The 24,058-nt window shown below is 35.1% G+C and overlaps 1 protein-coding gene across 1 annotated transcript; it reads left to right on the top strand.

Moving 5' to 3' along the window:
* The first annotated feature begins 1,088 nt into the window (after positions 1–1,088).
* LOC111512966 (uncharacterized) lies at positions 1,089–23,558 on the top strand. The gene is made up of 3 exons (XM_074183371.1): positions 1,089–2,046; positions 20,960–21,203; positions 23,485–23,558. Exons 1-3 carry the CDS (start codon positions 1,279–1,281, stop codon positions 23,556–23,558), a joined length of 1,086 nt encoding a protein of 361 aa, XP_074039472.1. The 5' UTR covers positions 1,089–1,278.
* The last annotated feature ends 500 nt before the right edge of the window (positions 23,559–24,058 follow it).

Raw genomic sequence — 24,058 nt, 5'->3', positions numbered from 1 at the left:
TTCAGAAAAAAAATAAAACGTTGGTCAATATTTGTTTATAACAAATTGTTATCCATGGAAGAAGCGAGGAGAGCCGTATCATCGGCGTAGAGAGAAACCTTCACGTGATCGAACTTAGGAAGGTCGCTCACGTGAAGGTTGTACAGTAGTGGAGGCAGCACAGCTCCTTGAGGCACTCCAGCTTGGATTTCCCTGACGGGAGACAGGGTTCCTTCAACTAGGACCTGAAATGTTGTGCCTTCCAGAAAGGACCTAATCCACCGAATCAGGCCCCGAGGCAGGTCGAAATCGAGCATTTTGTGTAATAAGCATTCATGCCATACTCGGTCGAAGGCTTTCGAAATGTCCAGAAGGACGAGATGGACTGTCTTCCTATTGTTTAGCTCTGAGATGGAGTTTTCGACCAGTCCCAGGGCCTGCAGCTCGGTGGAGTGTGCCCTCTTGAAGCCGAATCGTTCATCAGGCAGAACATTTTTGTCTTCAACTTCTTCGGTTAACCTTTGCAGCACAACACGTACAGCCAACTTAGCCGTTGAGCAAAGCAGACTAATCGGACGATGATTCTGGGGAAACAGCGGGTTCTAGCCCTGTTTCGGAATCAGGACAACTACGGCATGCTTCCATCTTCGGGAACAATATTCCAAAGGTCTGATCTGAGCTTTATAAAGCATTCAAAAGTTCTGAGGTGTCTACAGTTTTCTGGTTCGGAACAGTGTTCCAAGCCTTCGGGAAGCAGCCTTTCATTGTTGATTCAGAGAGTACAAAATACGTGTTTGACATAAATATAAAGATAGGACACGCTTAATGAATGACCCTATGCTAGTAATATACCCCTAATTATTGGAGTATGAGTTCAGGAGCGAAACATGTAAATGTTTTCTCAAATTCTTCTAATACGAATTTAAATTTCGTAATTCAACTTGTGTTACTTTGATCATACCTTGTTATTTCCTCGAAATGAATTATCAACCCCTTTTGAAGATTTACAAATGTTTACTGTTTGAATTGTTGGATTGAAGGGTACTCCCCTACATAATAAATGAATATAATTTCCTCCTAATGAAAGAAATATATAATTTTGATCGTTACACAATGCTTTTGATATTCTCCATTTTTCCGTTTCCCTTACAAATCAGCATAAATTATTAAGAGTCATTTTCACGGACGAATTCATCAAAATGTTATCTTTTGTCTCCCCTTGCAATGAAAACATTGAAGAATCCTGTTGATGAAAGCAGAAATCTAATTATGTTTTAATTATTTTTCAGAATACCCGCAATGAAATCAACTTTAATTTTGACAGCCCTCTGGCTAATTGGGGCAGCCTCCAAAGAAATGAGGATGAGGAGTAGGCCCAAGAGCGAATCGAATGAGCTGAACAATATGTGCGATTTGAAGGCATCAGATGGGAAAAATATCCGTTGTTTTTGCGTTCAAGAACGATATCCGGTATCAACGGCGGAGTGTTGGATTTTTGGACCAATCGTTGATGAACACTTCATGTGGAGATTGATAGTGAGCTCGCAACCCTTCCTTACGGAGTTCAATCTCATGACTAGTAACCAGACAAGGTTCATTCCGTCTCACTTCTTCGAACATATGTTGTTTCTTAAAAACTTTTCGGTTTCGTTGGCGTTACTGGAACGCCTCGAGAAATTCGCTTTCGGGAACTCTACCTCACTCGAGAGCCTCAAGCTAGCCAAGAACCAAATAGAACACCTGGATCAGTTCTCTCTGTCCCAACTGACACGTCTGAAGCATCTAGATTTGCAGAAAAACCGTATCAGAACCATCAAGAGATTCGTTTTCTTCAACACCACAGAGCTCAAATACATCCGGCTGAACAGCAATAACATAATCAAAGTTGAAGATAAAGCCTTCGAATCTATGGGAAATGTCCTCGAGATGGACTTGTCAGATAATTATCTCTGCGATATCAATAATCTGACTTTTTTCGGGTTGTCTAAGTTGAAAGTGATAGACTTGAGTGCTAATCGGATTATCAAGTTGGAATCTTCAGTGTTTTCGGAGATGTGGGATGTGGAGGTGAGTGTTTTCTTATTGATTTACTGAAAGAAATGTTCTTCATCAGGTTGTTTCATTAGTTTTCAACATTTCAATGTAATACGTTTTTGTATCCCCATATGTGGTGGTATTAGGAATCACACGTGTTAGGAATCACACGATTAAAGGTAAAACCTCGTTAGTCCTCAGCTCGCACAAGGTTCTCAACTTCTGAGAGTTGTCGTTCGTATGGGAGCGGCAGCTGATTAACGGAAAAACAGATTTGAAACAGATATACTAATTGATAGAGAACTTTGTGTTCTGTATATTGGTGTTGTTAATTTTCTTCGAATTGGATTTTTAACCCTTTTCAAATGGAGCAAAAGCGCTGCCGAAATAGCTCGAAAAATTTACAATTCATTTGACAATGATAGTGCTGATTCAGTTTCAATTTCAATTTCAATTTTATTCAATTCAGATAACTGGAAATACATTTTTACATTTTGTTTAATATTTTTTTTTACATTCTGTTCAATATGATTCCTCCAGTGATAGTTTCAGTTAGGCAACTTAATGGCTGTCTTCTGAAAGTTATCTTTGAAGGATCATATTCCTATCCTAACAATATATCGTGGAGCAGAGATAAGATTAGTTATGCATAAAATGTGTCCGATTTACTTGTTTTATACACATTTTAGGCTTTCATAATGCTTGGGTATGAGAGGAGTGGAACAATTGATAGAATAATGTTCATGTTTAAAACAGGCGTATAGTTTATAACCTATGGGTGTTTTTGTGAGGTTAGCAAATGGGAGATTATTGTTTCCTCAGAATATATGGAAAATATTGTAATTTTCCATTAAAACATGTTTTACTTCTTTTTTGAATCTCATTGCACTTTTTAGTTTTTTTATATTATTTGGGAGAAGGTTATATAATTTGGGTCCATAAAAATAAACTGATTTTTGAGTCAAAGTTTTATGCATTAAGGGAACTGTAAATTGTGTATTTGTAACACCTCTTGTTGTTCGGGAATTTTGTAGTACAAATTTTTAACAATTTGTTTGGGACCACATTAAGCAACGATAAATGTAAATAGATCTTACATTGAATATTTTTGTTTCCTTATACAAAAGATTGGTAGTGTAGTTTCTGTTTTTCTTGAGAACTATTTTTAAAATTGTGTTTTGTGCACTTTGTAAAGTTTTTATTGTTGAATTAAAAATGCCTCTCCAAGAGAGAATGCAGTATCTTAAAACCGATTCTACCATAGAAGTATGAAGGGTTATTAATTTTTTTTTGTTTAATATATCTCGAAGAGTGTAGAATCTGTTCATGATGAACGCATTGTTTGACTTTAGTTTGCAAAATTCCGTTCTAGAAATTTTAACGTTTGTTTGAAGGTGATTGACAATGCTTCATGGTGAATTTCATTAGTTCGGACTTCCATTGTCTAATATTATATAAAATGATTTGAAATACCTATCAAAACCAATAAAGATGGAAAATTGAGAAGAATAGCTGAAAATATCGATTATAATGAGCAAAAAAAATCTGAAATGGAATTACAGTGAAATAAAATACAAGTGAAAAAGTCCTCCTGAAACAGCTACTGTCATATAAACATTGAATTGAATCATTCATATAAGTTCTACTTTAAATGAATGGTAACAAATTGCACTTACATGGAACACTGTCACCCTCACTGGTATACATCGATGTTTCGCTTTAAGACACTTGCCCTAAGGCTCTTCAGTACCAAATTGGATAACATTATTTTGTGTATTTTCTATAATGTTATCCATTTAGAGGCAGTTATTCGAGAATGTGCTGTAAGCACGAAACCCCGTATTATAAAGAATGCAGTTAAAGTTGTTTTAAAAAGGACAATTGATTGCATTAAACGTGGTGGAAGGCACACCGAAATGTGACATTTTATTTTGTATTTCTATTGGTATTTACATGGTTTAGGCATATGCTTCGATTTGATTTAGTGTTCTTGATTTAACAGATGTTTGTTAGAACTTTTTACGGTTTAGTTTTCAGCTATAATATCCCAAGGACATTGATAACTAACGAAATAATTTTATCACAGTTTTCGAAAGCACGTTATTTGGTAACATACCGACGCCGAAGGCGGAGGGATGTTACCTAAAATAACGTGCTTGAGGAAGTTGTGATAAAATTATGAGTTATTTATCAATGTTCGAGGGATATTCGGTGAGAAAATTTTTTGCAATTCGAACAAAATTATTCATTGAACACACAGTTATTAAAAGAACAATTCGTATAATGATATTCCGTTGATCTTGCTGTATTTGCCTCGGTTACTGCATAGGTGTTTCCACGCATACTATTGATTATTTGGTTATGATGTTCCTGATCAATATTCAAATAAGGTTTTATGGAATTTCCATTATTGTGCCCAGTAATTTTCAACAATTGCTGTTCTTGAACTCCACTCTTAGCTAGTTGACTGACTGCAGTTGCTCTATTAGAGTGATTGGTTATTTTCCTCTGTTTCGTATCCAAGCCAATTGCTTCAGCAGAAGATTTCGTCCATCCGTTGATTATATTTCTACCCAGAGGCATATTGTCATACCAGTTATCGCTTCCTGTCTTCCAGTGACGATTTGGCCTTAAAAATAGTCTATTTCAGTAAAACCTGCCCCTTGGCAGGTTTTACTGAAAATTGGATTATATTCTATCCTATTAGTTGGAGATCCATTGTTGTCCTTTTCGATATGAAAATAATCAACTAAGCAAGCAGCACCTTCACCACCTCTCCAAGCCAATTCCACCGCTGCTATGTGATAAAATTTGCGTAGGAGTCCTATAGGGGTATTTTCATCCCAAAAGTTTATAATTTTACTCATTTCATTTGAAGTTAATGGTACTGAGCTTGTTTTGCGTTTAGTGGGATCTGTTTGTAAATTTCTTCGTGCTGCGTCGCGTGCATTCCGCGCTTGTTTGAATGCAACACTTTTAAAGGGGTCTAGCATGATATTATACTCCTTGTAATACTTTTCTTGTAATAATTTGCTTGTTATATTCCATACGGTTTTAACAGTAGCCTCCTTAAACTCTGTGCTATTCTTTTTTCTCATATTAATCGCCCAATCCTTGAGTGTTAATGCAAGCTCTTCGAGAGTACGATTTCCATCCAATTCATATTTTCTGGCGTCACAAAACTCCATAAATATTTTCCAAGTGTATTTTTTACTATTGACAGTATTTTTTGGTGTATTTTCTTCAATGATTTTGTCAATTGCCGCATCATTTTGAACACCAAAGCGAGGAAGTGACATTTTCGAAATAAATTGAATTACTGAAATGTCAAACAACTTTATTGTGTTGGTTGCTTAGCAATGTCATGACATAAGTGATAACTACCCGTGAAAACTATCCATGGGTAGTTATCAGTGTAATTTATCAGTGTAATGATGGTTTCATTGGTTATTTCGACACACATGACTAGAAATAGACAAATTTGATAGGATAATTTTTTTGCCAAAAAATTTTCTAGGCAACAAAATCTAAATTGATTTTGTTCATTTATACCTCATAAAAGATATTTAGTAAATGTGAAATTACTTTCGTATAATTCCTTCCCTTAGTTTAATTGCGTTGTAATTTTTCGTAATTAGTAAATCAAAGTTTAACTGTTTGAAAAGTGCAGTAAAGAATAAATTATTGACTTTTCATTGATATTGTTTTTTAATTATGCTTATGTATCAAGCTATTTCGCAAAAGTACGGCGAAACACGTGTTGCGTTTTTGTAAAACTGTCTAGAGAAAATCACACAATGAAGTGTTGTTTTTAGAATACGTTAGTTATGGATTTTCATCAAGTATCGGCCGATTCCATCATAATATCAAATATCTATCTGGATGTCCAACCCTCTACATAATTTGTTCTTGGTAAGGTATCACTTTCCACACCATTCACCAAAGGGTCAGCTCCAGAACCTCGCGCCTGGCTTAATTGATAAACTAGCGTGAATACACGATACGAATAATTCCTCCTTTCGAACATTAATTACATCCAACATTAACGAACTGATTTCCATCTTATCGCTGCGCCATGGACTTTGACAAAATATTCCATGTTTTGCGGAGAAAGTAGGCTAACGGTTCGTTCAGCGACATGAAAAGGCAATCTATTATCTCGAAGGGACTGGGTTTCTGAGGGCAACATCGAGACTCAGCAGAGAAAGTGAAAGTGGGTATCATATATTCCTGGAAATGGCAGATCTTTGAGGTTTATTACGTTATATAATGTATGGGAGACCGATCTAGGAGGATACTTGAAAATTCCTGGATGTTTATTGTTGAGAGGTATTTTTTTCCTGGTGAAATTTCGGAATAACTGTACTCGTAGATTTTGGACCAAAATTGGTTTCCGAAAGGAAACAATGATGCTGTTTTTTTTCCAGAGTTATAGCTCTTTGGAACTACGTAAATTGCAACTTTTCAGACTTCTTGCACAATTGGAAATATAGAAAAAACAGAAGTATTTATTCAACATATCATCTTTGCATCTTGTTTCACCTTCTTTGGCAGTTTTCAGTCAATATTCAACATTTCTTCATTGGAAATCTGATTCAAAGATGGATTCATTTTCTGGTGACATTCCTGCATTTTGAGGATATTTGTTTCATGGGTATATTCCAAACTGTAACATGGCAACATAAAATAAGTCGGTTAATTTCGTCAGCATGAAAATTGTGTGCTCGTGATTCGATGCAGTCGACGAGGGCCGTTTTTGCCTGGTCTTGTGTATGGTATACCATATAGGAATACCAGTCAGGTATACCACACATACAAATATACCCCACCTGAAATAATTTTACAATTCGCCTTATCTATTATTCTACAATATGTTTTTATTCAATGTTTAAATGTTATAGCTATATATAAAACAATTTTCAGCCATATAAAAAAATCAATTTCACAATATTACCTATCTAAATTTATTTTTACAATGTGTTCTCATGTAATAGTCAGTAAATCTAATAATATTATTTCAACAAGCTATATAGTATGCTATTTGGTATTGGTCCGTCATCGTTATTCATAATATTATTAGGTTCACTCATTTCTACACTCTCATAGGCATCTAGTTGCCTGTTGCTGTTAACTGAAGTCTATGAAATGCTTTTGTTGCAAAATATGATGGCCGACTGCCCTTTATATCTTATTTCAATAGATCTTTTTTTTTGTCTGTCCATAATATTTTGCATCGCAGTTCTCACATTCAATTTCATAAATTCTGGACTTTTCCGAATTCTTGACTGTCTTTTGGACTTCCCAAAAAGCTCTGTAGTGTATGATTTGTTTTAAAAACCACCTTCATACCTAGTTCCTTGAAAATCTTTTCAAAGTTCTTTTTGTATTGGTGGTATGGAATGAACGAAATCACGACTTTCAGAAAGGACAAAAACCAAGATAAATACATCTCAGTTCCATACCACTAATACACGAAGAAATTTGGAAAGATTTTCAAGGAACTAAGTATGAAGGTGGTTTTTAAAACAAGTCAAACACTACATAGTTTTTTAGGAAGTTCCAAAGACAAAGTCGAGAATTTGGAAATGTCTGGAATTTACGAAATTGAATGTAAGGACTGCGATGCAAAATATTATGGACAGACAAAAAGATCTATTGGAGTGAGATATAAAGAACACATAGCACACTTAAAATATGGAAGACCTGAAAAATCAGCAGTCGTTCATCATATTTTGCAACAAAACCATTCCATAGACTTCAGTTCTTTAAGATTAGTTAGACAAGTTAATAACAACAGGCAACTAGATGCCTCTATGAATATTATGAATAACGATGACGGACCTATACCAAATACCATACTATATGTATAGCTTGTTAAAATAATACTATAAGATTTACTGACTATTACATGAGGACACATTCTGAAAATAAATTTAGATAGACAATATTGTGAAATAATTTTTTTTTATATTGCTGAAAATTGTTTTATATATAGCTATAATTTTAAACATTACATAATGACACATTGTGAAATAAAAGATAAGGCAAATTGTAAAATTAATTTAGGTGTGATATATACTTGTATGTGTGGTATACCTGTATGGTATACTTGTATAGCATAAATAGGGTTAGCTTCGCAAAGTTTCCAGTTTAATCTTCCTATTGAAGATGATCACTTGGTGATCGGAACACGTGTCGAGGTGTTGAAAATAACGATTTGGTGTTGGAAAAAAATTCCAGTAATATTCATTACTACACCAAAGGTTCCAAACAGTTCATAGGTACGTAGATCAAATTCATATTTTGGAATGTGATATATCACGAAATTCAGAACCCCTCTCCACCTCTTGCGACAAAATGTCACACTTTGTCGACCCCCCTCCACCCCCCTTAACGTGTAACTTAATTCATGGATGGTCCCAAATTCCACGTTCAAACAATACGATTCATATGAATTTCTTGTTTACCGACTGATATCGAATTCACAAAGAGGGTGAAATAATGGTCTTTCGTGTGTGCTTTTCCATATCGCGAGAGGTTTACAGATCATTTGTTGAGTCTCAGCGGAGGGGAGTTGTTCCGATCGAACAACAGGATCGTTGCTCGTATCACCAGAGCCACTGGCGGATATAATCTTTTTTTTAAACAATTCTGCTTGTTTACTTGTGCAATGCATACCTTGTTGAAGTGAAATGATGATATTCCAAGCAGAAAAAGCATTCAGTGAGATAAAACGATTTTGTTCTCGTCAATCTGAAGTTTGATCCCAACTTGGTTATGAATGAGTATACAGAGATATGTCTATCCATTCCCAACTGGAACGGCAATAAAAATAAGGCACTACGAGGTGTGTTCATAATCACTGCCCGGCAAATGGAGAATGTATACAGGGCTTTTCATGATGAGAGTTAATTAGCCGTTTCTGACAAACTATTCAACGGATCAACCTGAAAATTTCACAGTATGCATAAATCAATATGACCTACACGCCTGAAATATTTCAGACGAAGCGGCATTGTCGCTTCTACTATAAAGTATCGGCTTCTTTGATTTTTCAAATGGAACACCCCGTATATAATATCATATTATGATTCATTATTCATTATCATTTTGTCAACAAATTCATATACTATTTCCCTATACCTATCTATTACCGTTTAGAAGATATAAATTAATTTCGATATTTTTTTTACCAAACATGAACTTTTATAAATGCTGATAATCTTGAACTCTCTTGCACTAAAACGATCAAATTTGAAATGGAGTGAAGAGATACTATGAGGATCTTCACTCCGTGTCATATTTTCATTTGCCTCATACAGGGTCTTCAAAAAATGCAGATACTTTGATCTCATGAAAAAATTAGTGGAACTCAATTTTTTCAAATGGAACACCCTGTATATTTCAACATTTTTGAGCTCTACATCCAATTTTAGATTAACTTTGTTCAGATAATACTATTTCTATTTTGAACCGTTTTCGAGATAAACTGTTTCAAACGGAAATTGACATGGTTTCCTTGTTCATCACTCACTTTTGTAAAACAGATTTCGTTTGATGTTTCTCAATTAGTCACAGACAATACAATGAAAAGATAATTATTAAAATACTCCTCAACCATTGAATGAAACAACTCTTCAAACAATAATTTTATTAACGCTGAAACACGAACTTAAAATAATAAACCCACAAATTAATGAGTTAATTTAATCGTCAGTGTATTTCAGAATATGTTCAAACACATCTCCACCTCTACTCAAACAAACATGTAATCTCTTCAAAAGATTGTCATGTGTAGCGCTTCTGATCAAGCCTGGGGTCAAACTATTGAAAGCAGTTGTAACTCCCGATTTCATATCTTCCATTGTTGTTATTGGAGTAGAGTAAACCATATTTTTAATGAAACCCCACACAAAATAATCTAATGGATTGCCATCTGGTGTTCTAGAAGGCCAACGAAAAGGTCCATTACTACCAATCCATCTGTCTTCGATGATTTCGGTTGAAGCTTCGCTGACTGAATGAGAATTATGGGATGGAGCACCATTCATTTGGTACCATACACGTTCTCTTCTTGGTCTATTATTTAAAATCATTTGAATTCCATTACTCAGTAAATCTTCATATTTTGATGCATTCAAATTATCATCATAAAACTAGATATGAAAAATTGACTCATTATTTATGGCACAAAATACATTGAATTGCCATCTTTCTTGAAAACTCCTTTGGCGGACAACATGGGGATTTTCTGGCGCCCAATAATGACTGTTGTGTCTATTGAAAACTCCATGTTTTGTGAACTTGGCCTCATCTGTCTATATGATATTGTCAAGGAAATGTTCATCCTCTTGAGTCTTGACAAGTAACCATTCAAAGAATTCCACTCTACGAGGTGAATCAGTCTCTTTCAAATGTTGGACACAGTAGAACTTATAGGGATGTCATTTATGCTTATTAAGAATTCGACAAATTGTCACGTAGGGTATACCTATCTCTCTTTCAGCCTCGTACAGAGAAGCATTTGGAAATGCATGAAAGTTTCCCAAAACTGTTATACCATTGTCATCATCATCCACTTTAGTTTTCTTAAGAATGATTTTTGGACGGAAGGTTCCATTCAACCTACAGTTTTTTAGTAGTCGATTTATCACATTATTATTCGGCTTCGGAAGTTGTGGATATCTTTCATGAAATACTCGGCATGTTCTACTTGCAATTCTATTCCACTCACCATAAATTATTAATAAATTAAAGAAATCTTCATTACTGCAACCTAATCTTGACATTATTCTATTATAATTGGTAGCTATCACAATCAGTCAAAACCACCAACGAAAGTCTGACGTTAAATAATTGGTTCATTTATTTTTCCAAAGCACACTATTAAAAAATATTAATGTGTACTGTTGTACGTTAGAGACCAATACCTCAAGGTATACAAATTGTAACTTTTTCTAAGGTAGGTACATACCAATTTCGAATTGACTGATCTGAGACAGTTAAAAAACTGGATCAAAAAGAATATTACTAGGTATAAAAAAAATATCTAAAATAAGTGATGAATTCAAAAAAACGAGCAAGAAAACCACGTCAGTTTCTGTTTGAAACAGTTTATCTCGAAAACGGTTCAAAATAGAAATAGTATTATCTGAACAAAGTTAATCTGAAATTGGATGTAGAGCTCAAAAATGTTGAAATATACAGGGTGTTCCATTTGAAAAAAATGAGTTCCACTAATTTTTTCATGAGATCAAAGAATCTGCATTTTTTGAAGACCCTGTATGAGGCAAATGGAAATATGACTCGAAGTGAAGATCCTCATAGTATCACTCCACTCCATTTCAAATTTGATCGTTTTAGTGCAAGACCAGACATTGTTGCAGATATGTTACAACGTGCACAATTACTTCTGCTCATTGGAATAGAAACTTACGACTGATTGACCGGTATGTTGCATTTCTGCAACAGAATGCAATGAAGGGTTAAGGTATCTGGTAAATGCAATTCTTGGAATCGCAGTCCGCGTTTGGTGTCCTGGTTTTCGTGAGGTTACTACGGATGGTGTTTCCGGATCTGAGCAGGTTCTTGTGTTGTACTTGAAACCAATTATTTTCATCTTTCCGACAATCCTCTGATGTGAAAAAGGACAAGTACTGGTTGTGACGGTTTATCTTCTTTGCGAAGCTCTTGCTGTCTTCTAAACAAAGTCTGTTCCACCATCACTTTGGAAGATCCATTGAAGATCTTGTCTGATGATAAATAGTTCCTTTTCGAGACCTTCCTTCGTATTACACAGCCCAAAAGCACGATCCACCAGGGTTTTGATGACTCATGATTCAGATACTGTCCCGCTTGAATGAGTTTTTGGTTTACAGATGTTCCCCTCTCCACTGATACGTCTCAGAATGGCAATTATTTCTCCATTATGAAGATGATGGGAAGTTCTACGCTGTTATTTAGAAACGTGACTTGTTCTGTATTCCCTTAGTTCCATGATTCATGGTGATTCAACTCGTGATTCAGATATTGTTCCGTGTGAGTGAGTTTTCATCAGATGTTTTCCACTCTGTGTCGGTTTTCTTCACGAATACGTCTGAAAATAGCGATTCGTGAGAGTATTCAACTCATTGTAGATATCATGAATTATTCCGGAATAAAAAAAGCAGTTTGACTGATAAATCAACTGGTAAAAATGATTCGCTTCGCAACAAATTGACAATTTGGATCGTGTCTAATTCATCATGGAATTATTTGTTACAGAATCGATTCATCGAAAAGAATTTCCTGCAGTTAAATCGAATTCCACGTTCGAGGTGGAAGTAACAGCGAAATAAAGAAAATTTATAACTCTGATTTCAGATCAGCTGATATACGATCCGTATATATCATGAATGCGGCAGTAACATGTACGCCATATACAACCCAAATGGATTTTCTTTCATCCCATCAATCCCATAATTTACATTAATGATGCTTTCCAACTTACCGACAAATCACGGTTCGAAGCTGCAGGAATAGACAGCAGGAATCAATCACTCGCTTGAAACGAGTGGTGAAAACTTTCAATAAAGGAAAAGTTCGGTTTCGCTCCTTTGTATATCGTAATGAGGGTGTATGTCGGAGTTCTCGATCTTGTTTGTCGTTACACATTCATTTCTATGGTCTTGATGTAAGATAAATGAGAATATTTTTTTCGAAAGAATTCGAACATTCAATTTGTTGGGATAATTACTTAGCTTGGCAGTAATATCTCCATTTGAATTTCGTCAGGACAAGGCGATGGATCCTGCTTAAAATTAGTAATGAAAGTTTTCGAAAGAAGCTCCTTCCGAGTAAGAAGCAACGGCTTTTTTCAAAGGACAAAACACAATTTTGATTTGAATCGCTGCAGATTAAATTCAAGACTGAAAGCATCTTGAAAAACTCTTAGGAACCTGAGTGTTTGCTCAAGTCCGAAGCATTTATATGAGCATTTATCTAACCCAAATTCTTTGAACGATTTTTTTCTACCTATCTACAAAATGTTACTAGTAATTGTGATGAAAAAATAATGTTCTTCAGTGAATCAGTTCAAGATCCAGAATGTGATTTTTCATTTAAATTGATCACTATTGAAGAGGCCAACAATATCTTGCATAATATTCGGACTAAAGCTTTTGGAATAGATAGTATAAATGATGTAATATTGCAGTCCTTTCATAGATAGATATATTGCCAACATAATAAATTGCTGTATTGAAAAACATATTTTCCTGTTGTATGGAAGAGCTCTGTTGGCATACCTATTCCAAAAGAAAATTATCCTAAATGTTTTGCAGATTTGAGAATTATAAGCTTACTTCCAGCTCTATCTAAAATTTGCGAGGTCATTACTTTTCATTATATATAATGCAGATATTTTAAATGAAATAGAAAACTGTAAAGTTCAAGCTTTTGCAGATGATACACAGCTTTATCTCAGTTTTCGTACTGAAAATTTCGAGTCTGCAAAAGAAATGATGAACAATGAATTGAATAAAATTAAGGTAGCATCAGAACATCACAACTTGAAACTCAATTCTGAAAAATCCAAAGTGTTATATTTGGGTAGTGAAAATGATATGACCTCCTTAAAGAATAGTTTTAATCTTCAAATTGATAATACTCCATTGGGAATCTGTAACTCAGCCAGAAATCTTGGTTTAGTATTAGATACATAGTTAAAAAAATTACGTTGCATACTTTACAAATTTTGAAGGATAGCAAACATACTCAATCATTAACAAGAAATTATGTTATATAAGAGTTTAGTAGAGCCCCATTTGAGATATGGTTCAATTGGTTGGGGTGGAGTGTCGAAAACTCATCTACATTCCCTTGAGGTTATGCGGAAGAGATTTATCAGATGTATCCTACGGAAAGGTTACGACTACCCTAGCGATCTACTTTATTCAAAATCTGGAATCCCAGACAGCTGTTTTTTTTTTATAAATATTACTGCTCTACGGCATAAAAAAAGAATTAACTAATTACTTCCACGTTTGTGGATATATATTGTGTATTGATTTGTTTGTAGTCTGGAATCCTCATGATTAAAATCTCTATATCCATTGATTGTTTGATTTATTTATATTATGTCCGAATGTGTCCAGTTCAAAGTTATATTTTTATCCATATTTAGAACCCATTCCATACATTAGTTTATTTTGATTCTTCATAATCTGTTTGAATATGTCCAGTTAAAACTTTCTCATCTATATCTAGTACTTATTTCAATAGATTTATTAGTATTATTTATTTATATTCATTTTAAATGTAGCTATTTTGATTTTATATCTCAGTACTCAATTTGAAGCATGAATCTCATCCAATGTCAGGTTCAGTATTCTCTTTCCTTCCACACAGGCATATAATTTTGCCTCGTAAGATGTATTTTATTTGTTCACTGTTCATTTCTATATGAACATGTATATTTACTGTAAACAATCTTAAGAAAGTGAATAAATACATATTATTATTATACAGACATGCGTTTTTCTCAGCACATAAAAAATCTTATTGGTAAATCTTTCGCATCTCTGAAACTCATTTACAGTAATCGTCATATTCTCAACTTCAAAATGAAGCGAACGTTGTGTGAAACACTTGTCCTGAGTCACTTCAACTATTGTGATTTTCTTTAAGAACCATACCTTACAAAAGTCGATAAGGATAGAATACAAAAAGTGCAAAATAGCTGCGCAAGACTGATTTATGATATCAGAAAATATGAACATAAAATTAATGAATGCAACTGGCTCAATATGTACAATAGAAGACAGCTCCACATGGGTACCTTTACTCACAAACTTTTAAATGATCCTAACCCTTCAGCATTGATCAATAAATTCATTACTTCATTCAAAATACATCCACAAAATATCAGATACAAATCTACCCTGACCATGCCTCAGCACAAAACTGATCGCACCGCGCTGATGAGGCCAATAGCCAGAAAAACGTGTCCGCGGTTTGCCCCCTTTTTTGGTGTGTTGTGTCCACTAATTGTTTCTTTTTTTGATTTCCTTCTGGGCTCTGTCCCTCTGTTGGTTAAGTGTAATAGCTATGTATGAACCAATTATATATGATGGAATCGGCCGATACTTGATGAAAATCCATAACTAACGTATTCCAAAAACACTTTATTGTGAGATTTTCACTAAATTGTTTTACAAAAACGCAACACGTGTTTCGCCATACAATGGCTTCATCTGGCGTGTCTTTCAACTAATTCTACACATTCAATACTAAATATATATATAGTTTATGGAGCACCTGAAATCAAAGTAGCTGTAAACGAAGTACCTGAATTTTAAGTAGCTGATATTTTACCTGAGTTTCTAACGAATTAAATTACCTGCACTTATGTTCCATTTTCACATTTGAAAAAATATATTCAGTAACGGAGAGTTATTGAGTTCTAATTGATCATTCAGTAAATTACCCGAATTCCTGAATCTATTGATTTCTAAACATTCTAGATGATTAAGTTTCAAACTCTTCTCTTCTAAATGTAACACCTCGTACTCATGATTGAACTCATGTCCTTCTGCTAAAAGATGGTTTGCAAATGTGGAATTGGTCTTTCTATTTACAAAACTACTCCTATGTTCTTTAATTCGTTGGAAAAATGTTCTTCCTGTTTGGCCAATATACAGTTTTGGACAAGAGCCACAAGTCAGCTTATATACTCCTGATCTATCCGACACCAAAGTTTTGTCCTTATTGTTTTTAATAAATTTACTTAGGTTATTATTCGTTCTATAAGCTACGTTTACGCCTTCTTTCTTCAAAAAACGGGCAATATTCCTGTTTGGTTCCCCCACATATGTCAATGTCTTATAACTAACGTTATCGCATCTTGAATATGGGTAGACCAGATCCATGGCTTGCTTTTGTCGTTTTTTGGAAAGAATGGAGCTTACAATATCAATAACGGTTATAAGGTAGATATGATGACAAAGATGACATATTTCAGAGGCGTGCTGTTCTGTTTACTTATGTTCCGAGTTCCGAGACATTCTGTGACATATGACATTTTGTGCACCTAACCTATCTTCCTCTATATAAATAAATTACAAAACAACTGTTGTTTATGTGGCTTGTGGAGGTGGTATTGAACTATAATTTATATTTTGCCTCAATTATTGATTTATAAAGATAATTCTCCTTTTTTAAAGTAGAATATCTAGGTACGTATAAATTATTTCAACGCCGATATGCGAATTAGAAACAAATCCCTTCAAAAATTAAAACCCAACATTTGAAACATCAATTTGAATACTTTTCGAAGTGAATTTGAAAATCTTACGAATTGAACCCAACTTTATTTTGTTCAAACTTGCATTTGCTGCAATTACCTGAATTGAGGAACATTCCCCATTGAAAGTGTCAGGTCACTTAGGCACTTCAAGGGAAAATATCTATAGAAGAGAAACAAATCCCCAACCGTTCTTCGATGTTCCAGACTAACAAGGTTGCAGGCGATGTTCGCGTCTCCAATCAGGCGGATGAATCCTTTCTGGATGGAATCCAACAGCTTCAGAGTATGTTTAGGAGAGGAGCTCCATACACGAGAACAATATTCTGAAGAAGGTCTGATTGAGTTTTATGAAGCATCAAAAGATGCTTCAGGTGTGTATAGTTTTCTGGTTCGGAACAGTGTTCCAAGTTCTTAAGGAGCAGCCTTCGCAATTCCAGTGACATGATTGTGCCAAGATATATTGGTATCCTAGTGTGGGTGTGGGATGAAAATTGTTCAGCTAACAAATCTACTTCTTCTATGGATGTTGTTGCAATTGAACCATCTGCTTGTGTCAATGGTGTTATTGTAAATTTGATAGATTTTTGATCAACAGCTTTAGCTACCAACCAGAAGTATCTAGACACGTTATGATTTCTAAGCATTTCATCTCCAATTCTCTGATTTCCAACTGTTTTGCTTGCATTAACTCTTCTGTTTCGATCATTAACAAACCTAGTTAGGTGTTCGGCACTGGGATTATTGCGCCACTGCCGGTAAGCAAGATTTTTGGTGGCGACAGCTAGCTCGCCATTTTTGTTGAACCAAGGTTTGCCGTTGAAGGTCGTTTCATTGAAAACAAGAATATATGCATACACTTCTGAAATCACTTTCGTGATTTTAGAAGCGTCAGTTGATAGATCATATGAACTCACAAGCTCCAAGTTGTAAGAAAACCTGTCATCAGTGTTACGCTCTTTATATCAGCCATCAATGAAATTGAAAGGAAACTCAGTCGCCACTACAAGCGTGTCATGACGCATATGATTCATTGAGATATTCAAAAGGTATGCACATGAAATCAACAGAATAGAATGCTAGTCCTTTCAATAACATAGTTTTGCCTCCATATAAAAGAACGAAATGCATCCAATCCCATTTCTGAACATGGTTCACTGATGCACCTCCAGACTCTGTCAGAGATTGAATAAAAGGGGGAATATCGAACAAAATCGCATCCGTTATCGAATTATTTATCGTCATAGGGGTAGATTTGATAAAATGCTCCGATTTCCTTCGTTGGCTCGAACGAAGTGAATTTTCAGATTATCCAGGAAAATTTAATTTCATCACTTCCACGTATAAGCTTTGATGTCAATTCTGTACTTTATTAGATATTTCATTTGTGATATCTTATATGGTGGATTTGATTGTGAAACGTGAGATAACTCATGTACTCTCTGGGAATTACTGGAACTGGTGTTGGTTTACACGTTGAAAAATACCAGTTTTGTGTTCCAGCAAAACACCTGCAGGACTCGTGACATGATACTAATACTTGATGTTCATTATGGATCAGATTATTGTGGAAAGCATCGACATTTCTACCACTTTATAACCTTCATCGATAACTACTCATGTGATAGGTGTCGCAGGATTATGATCTCCAGTCTTGAATTTCAAATGATCTATCCTCAAAATGTAGCCAGGTTACCGTTCAGAAATGTGAAATATGTTAGTGAAGACACGTCCGAAAAAGCCATTGCATGGCGAAACACGTGTTGCGTTTGGGGAAAACTCTTTGGTGAAAATCTCTCAATAAAGTTTAATACGTTATATAAAATATGTTCACGAAAACGATTCTCACTTCTTGAATTGATGGATACTCAAACCTTGGAACTAAACATATACTCATCGCTCATTTGAATGCTTGTGGGTATCTGAAGTAGATGTGGAGGCATGATACTTCAAGCTTTTGTGGAAACTATCAAAAAAAAAGAGAGAGAATATTCTTCCGGCTTTGATGAGGTCCCAATGTTTGTTTTGAGAAAATGTCTACCAGTCTTGATGGGGCCATTGGTCTATTTGGTGAATTTATCCTTTACCACTGGATCATTTCCCGACCCTCTTAAAATGGGAAAAATTATTCCAATCCTTAAAAAAATTGTTGCCAATCCTTGGAAAATTACAGACCCGTGACAATCCCATCTTGCTTTTCGAAGATTTTTGAATACGCCTTCTTCAATCGAATGATACCGTTCTGTGATAATAATAACGTCTTTGCCAGAAATCAACATGGATTTTTAAATAAGAAATCAACCATCAGGGCAACAGGGCACTCTCCTGCATCAACGATGCAGGAGAGTGCCCTGTTGGGATATTTTGTGATCTCAACAGAGCATTCGACTGTGTAGATCATCAAATTCTAAAAGATAAACTGTACAAGTATGGCATACGTGGTCTTCCGCTGTCTTGGTTATCGGACTACCTCTCTCATAGAAAACAGTTTGTAGAAGTTAATAAAATGAGATCTGATATAATTTCTACGGACCTTGGGGTGCCACAAGGATCCATATTAGGCCCAATACTGTTTCTGTTTTATATAAATGATTTGGCAAACTCAATAACGGAAGAAACAGTAATAATGTACGCTGATGACACTTCTATTATCGTCTCGGATAGGTCTGATTCTGACCTGGAAGAGAAATGTGCTGAAGATTTTCGAAACTTAAATTCATAGTTTGCGGCAAATAAGATATTCATGAATGATGATAAAACTGTTCTGATCCGTTTCCATAACAGACAGAAATATTATACACCAATCAGTTTCAAGATCAATGAGAGGGGAGATTCTGTAACGACAGGCACCGAAAGTACCAAATTCCTGGGACTTCATATCGACCAATGTTTAGGCTGGCATAATCATTGTGAATTTTTAATGAAGAAGTTGAATTCGATAACATTTCAGCTCAGAAATTTAAGACAAGTGTTAAATATTAGTCAGTTGCTGACGCTGTATTATGCTCAAGTTGATTCCAGACTCAGATATGGCCTATGTTTCTGGGGATTATCGTCACATTGGAATGAGGTATTCCTAGTGCAAAAAAGAATATTGAGAACCATAACAGGATTGTCAACTAGGAATTCCTGCAAAAATGTGTTCGTTAATTTTAATATTCTAACATTGCCTTGTTTGTTTATATTTGAACTGTGTTTACATGTTTTAAAAAATGACAATGAAATCTTTCTGATGAATAGATGTATCCGCAATGTGAATAGTCGTCAAAATAATAATTTGTTTGTACCATATGCCAGAACAAAGCTGGCTCAAGCCGAATTCAAATATCGCTTGAAATATTTTTTATGTTCTTATAGTTTTTATACTATTGAAGAGTACATGTCCCATTAGTTCGTAAGTAGTACCTAAGATTTCATCACTGACGGCACCTGCACAATGTATATTCGTCAACAGGAAATAAATAAAAAAAAAAGAAGGGATTCGAAGTGAAGCAAATTGAAGGTCACTTAGCGAAGCGGAGCTACAAACATGGAAACAATACTCCACAGAAGGTCTGATCTGAGCTCCATGAAGCATCAAAGGTCAAAGGCTTCAGAAATATCAAGCGCAACTGCTTTTGTCGCTTCATGTTTCTGGATTGCGTTATTCCAAATATGAATGACATGCGATAGAAGGTTGCCTGTTGATCTTCGTTTCTTCAAGATGTTGAAGCCCCCCAAATATTTGAGGATATGGTGGTTCACGACTTCCTCGATGATTATTGATTCCACTAATTGCAAAGCTACTAGTCTATAGATATTCATAAGATTTATCTTGCCCCTTTTGGGAATAATCTGAACTCGAGCAATTTTCCAATAAGAAAAAAAACCCTTCCTTGAAGGACTGGTTGAAAAGTCTGGAGAAGCTTCTTACTTTATTCATCACACAGGAGAATAGTACTGTTTCTTTACGATCGTTTCCTCAAACAAGAAAGCACTGTCAGAAGAAAAAGGTTTAATGATCTCCTAATGATGCTGAATTTGTTAACAAAATGTACTTCGAAAGACCTTGTCTTTCATTGTGGTGAAAGGTTCACCCCAAAGGTTCTACCTCTACGTAGCGAGTATTTGAATTTCTAAAATTCAGCTATCCTTGAAAAATCCTGTTCTATTATCGTTTCCTCTAGAAATATGAATTTTCATGGAAAAATATTGTATGAGCTCTTTCATTTGGAGCTTTGCATCTTCAAATCTATATGGTGCATTTTAAAGACCTATTGATGCCGTTGTATGGCATATAACATCTTTCAAATGTCCGCTACGACTTCTCTGGATGGAGCGCATCCGTGACTCTGGCACATAATACAGGCTGAATTTGAAGAATGGCATAGGTTCAGTGTCATCATTTTTCGAGTTTGAAAGCCGTGGATTTTTGGAATTTCTTCCTGACGTTTCGCTGGCGCGAGTGGCTGGCTTCTTCAGAGTCCTGAAGAAGTCCCTGTTGGAAGACCTTACATATCCTGCAACCAGTAATTATCATTGCCCCGCTTTGGAAAATGAACTATAACAATTCTTTCTTGATATTAATGAATGGATTTTCTCTTATCTGAATATTCCCGAAAAATCACCCACGCGGTGTCTTTATCACGACGACGAAAATCTTTACTAACATCTGCTTTGTTGTAGGAACTGTATTTGGAGGACAACCATATCGAGTTCATCTCCAACAGAGCATTCGACGGGTTGCGTTTCTTAAAAACGCTGAGTTTGGGAAACAATAGACTTTCAAGAATTCCTTCGGGCCTTCTAACTAGCGTATTTACCCTGGTTAACCTAGATGTGAGCAACAACCGACTGGAGACCCTCGTCTTTGATTCGATCGAACAGTTCTACAACAATTTGCTTCGGAACGGAACGATTCAGTTGAAAGGTGAGTTCAGTATTTGACAAATTTATTAGGGGATATGTTGTAATATTTTTTCTTTCAAATTTTGGAGTATCCTATACTGATCCATGGATTTATAGTGCATTGAAAAACTATGTGAATATTCGATTTATCAAAATGAAGATTATTCTACATTTTTGAGACTTTTGTTACTAGTTATCAGTAGTTGAGATTTTACCTTCTAATTGTTACTTCATCAAAAGCTCTCAGTCATTGTGAACAAAGTTCATCAGGAATGAATTGGTAGTGTCTTTGTGATTTAATGATGATGAAACAAGAAGTATTAACAATAATAAAATTGTTGGTAGCAACGATAAGAACAACAAATTTAATCAACTAGACTCGAAACGCGAAGCAAATGAGCAGCAGAGTAACTGATTTTTCAGTTACATCAAATAAGACAAAACCAACGTATATTTCACCAAAAATTAAGGTTTGATATGGGGTCAAGGCGGTTAAATCCCAAGAAAAATGTTATGACCATCACATAAAAAAATCCACAGTCAGCAATTTGATAATCCGAAGTCTGAGTTTGACCTCAAACCTACGTGTTGGATGGATTCGATACGTAAATGACATCTTTTTGATATGGCCACATGGATTTGAGAGTCTCCATATATTTCTGAACCACATTAACTCTTCATAATTCGACATAAAATTAAAAAATAACAACTCACTTACATTCCTTGACGTTCTCATCACAATAACCGATGATACCGTTTGTTTGAAGGTGATTGACAATGTTTCGTGATGAATTTCACTAGTGCGGACTTCCATTGTCTATTATATAAAATGATTTGAAATCCCAGAAACAAGTAAAAAAGAATAATTAAAAAGAATAGTTGAAAATAACAATTATATTAAGCAACAATAAACCTGAAATGAAATGATAGTGAAATAACCTACAAGTAAAAATATAATAATTGAATAAATAAAAATTAAAGGAATGCAAAAAGAAAATAATAAAAAATAAAAATAAAAAAGTGTAGAGATTCCAAGTCACGTTAGTTCACGACGTTTCGATTGTTGGTATCTACAATCGTCTTCGGGTGATGACTGGACTGATTCCTCCGAGAGATGACTATTTTATAGGTCGTTGAAATACTTTCACTTCCTCTACTTTCCATTTTCCGCTTCACTGATTCCGTGAGAGATGACCGATTTGGCGGGAGTTGGTCATTTTTCGTTTGATGATGGGTTTCCATATGTTTCGTATATCTACGCTGGCCTGGCTGAATACGTTGTTGGACAACATGTATGCGGCTTCCTTAAATTTTCTCCTGAACCAATGTTCCTCTCTGTGCAAGATCTCAACTCCCAACTCCAACTCCCGCCAAATCGGTCATCTCTCACGGAATCAGTGAAGCGGAAAATGGAAAGTAGAGGAAGTGAAAGTATTTCAACGACCTATAAAATAGTCATCTCTCGGAGGAATCAGTCCAGTCATCACCAGAAGACGATTGTAGATACCAACAATCGAAACGTCGTGAACTAACGTGACTTGGAATCTCTACACTTTTTTATTTTTATTTTTTATTATTTTCTTTTTGCATTCCTTTAATTTTTATTTATTCAATTATTATATTTTTACTTGTAGGTTATTTCACTATCATTTCATTTCAGGTTTATTGTTGCTTAATATAATTGTTATTTTCAACTATTCTTTTTAATTATTCTTTTTTACTTGTTTCAGGGATTTCAAATCATTTTATATAATAGACAATGGAAGTCCGCACTAGTGAAATTCAACCGATGATACTTTCCTACAAACTGTTCATACGAACTGCTGTGTTGAAGCTCAGTCCCCTCATCATCTTGCACGGTTGAATTCTGTTTTGAATTCTTCCATATACAGATCTATCAGACTCACTGTTATGTTCTGTAATGGATATGATAAACTCAAAACACAAAATACATTAAATAATAACTCAGTGATGGTTAAATAAACCCAGGATTGAGACTTACCCCTTTCTCGTTTTTTGCTGTTGGATCCAAACTGCTTCAGGGAAACTATTATGGCAAAGTAGGGAGAGATCAAGGAGTTTTAGGAGAAGCAGTGTTGAAGAAAACTTATTTGAGCAAAAGAACAATAGAATCACCAGCGCGTAACTTATTTCTTTTCAGATCCAGCCGTTCCGAATATTTCTAATTTCAAAACTAAAACTACTCAACTAAGTAGATATATTCTATCAAAACCGAGAGCGGTGTTGCCGAAACTTAAATTAATTTTCCTTAAATATATACATGCCAAAACACTCACTGACAGCTGCAATAGATCCAAGGAACTTGACGAACTCAAATCCGCCCCTCGCCAAACCGACTATCTCGAATCCCAAATAGAAAGGTTCATCCAACTTCAGCCAACCTATACCCCACATCTTAACCTGCCTAATAACAGTTATGATCCTCATTCATGATCCGAAAGCTCAGGTTCCACAAGTTGAATGATGCCTTCAAACCATTTTTCAAACACCTCCGCATTCATCTCTTCATGATAGTCGCCTGTTTTCTTAGATTTAAATATTAATTCACCATTTGGTAAAAATCCACTGTCGCTTTCTATATGCGTAACTATTAGACGACTACCTTTTCCAGATGGCTGTTTTAACCCAACTGACAAACCTTCAATAAAGGCTTGTCGTGCACTTGTTATATTACCATCCTGCCATACTTTTTTGACCGTATGTCCTTGGTTAACCCATGTCTCGTCCATGAAGTACAATTTTTTTTGAGCTTCCGAAATTCGTCAATTTTTCTTAGATAGTTTTTTCTCCATGCTATTGACGTTCAATGAGAATGCTTTTCCTGTCTACTTTTCCGTACGTAAATTTCATTTCGTG

The sequence above is a fragment of the Leptinotarsa decemlineata genome, unplaced genomic scaffold (genome assembly GCF_025532065.1).
Source record: "Leptinotarsa decemlineata unplaced genomic scaffold, Ldec_3_MD MMD2_tig00026336_RagTag_RagTag, whole genome shotgun sequence".
Classification (NCBI taxonomy): domain Eukaryota; kingdom Metazoa; phylum Arthropoda; class Insecta; order Coleoptera; family Chrysomelidae; genus Leptinotarsa; species Leptinotarsa decemlineata.
Note: the sequence above shows the minus strand (reverse complement) of the source record. Positions and strands in the feature narration are given on the sequence as shown.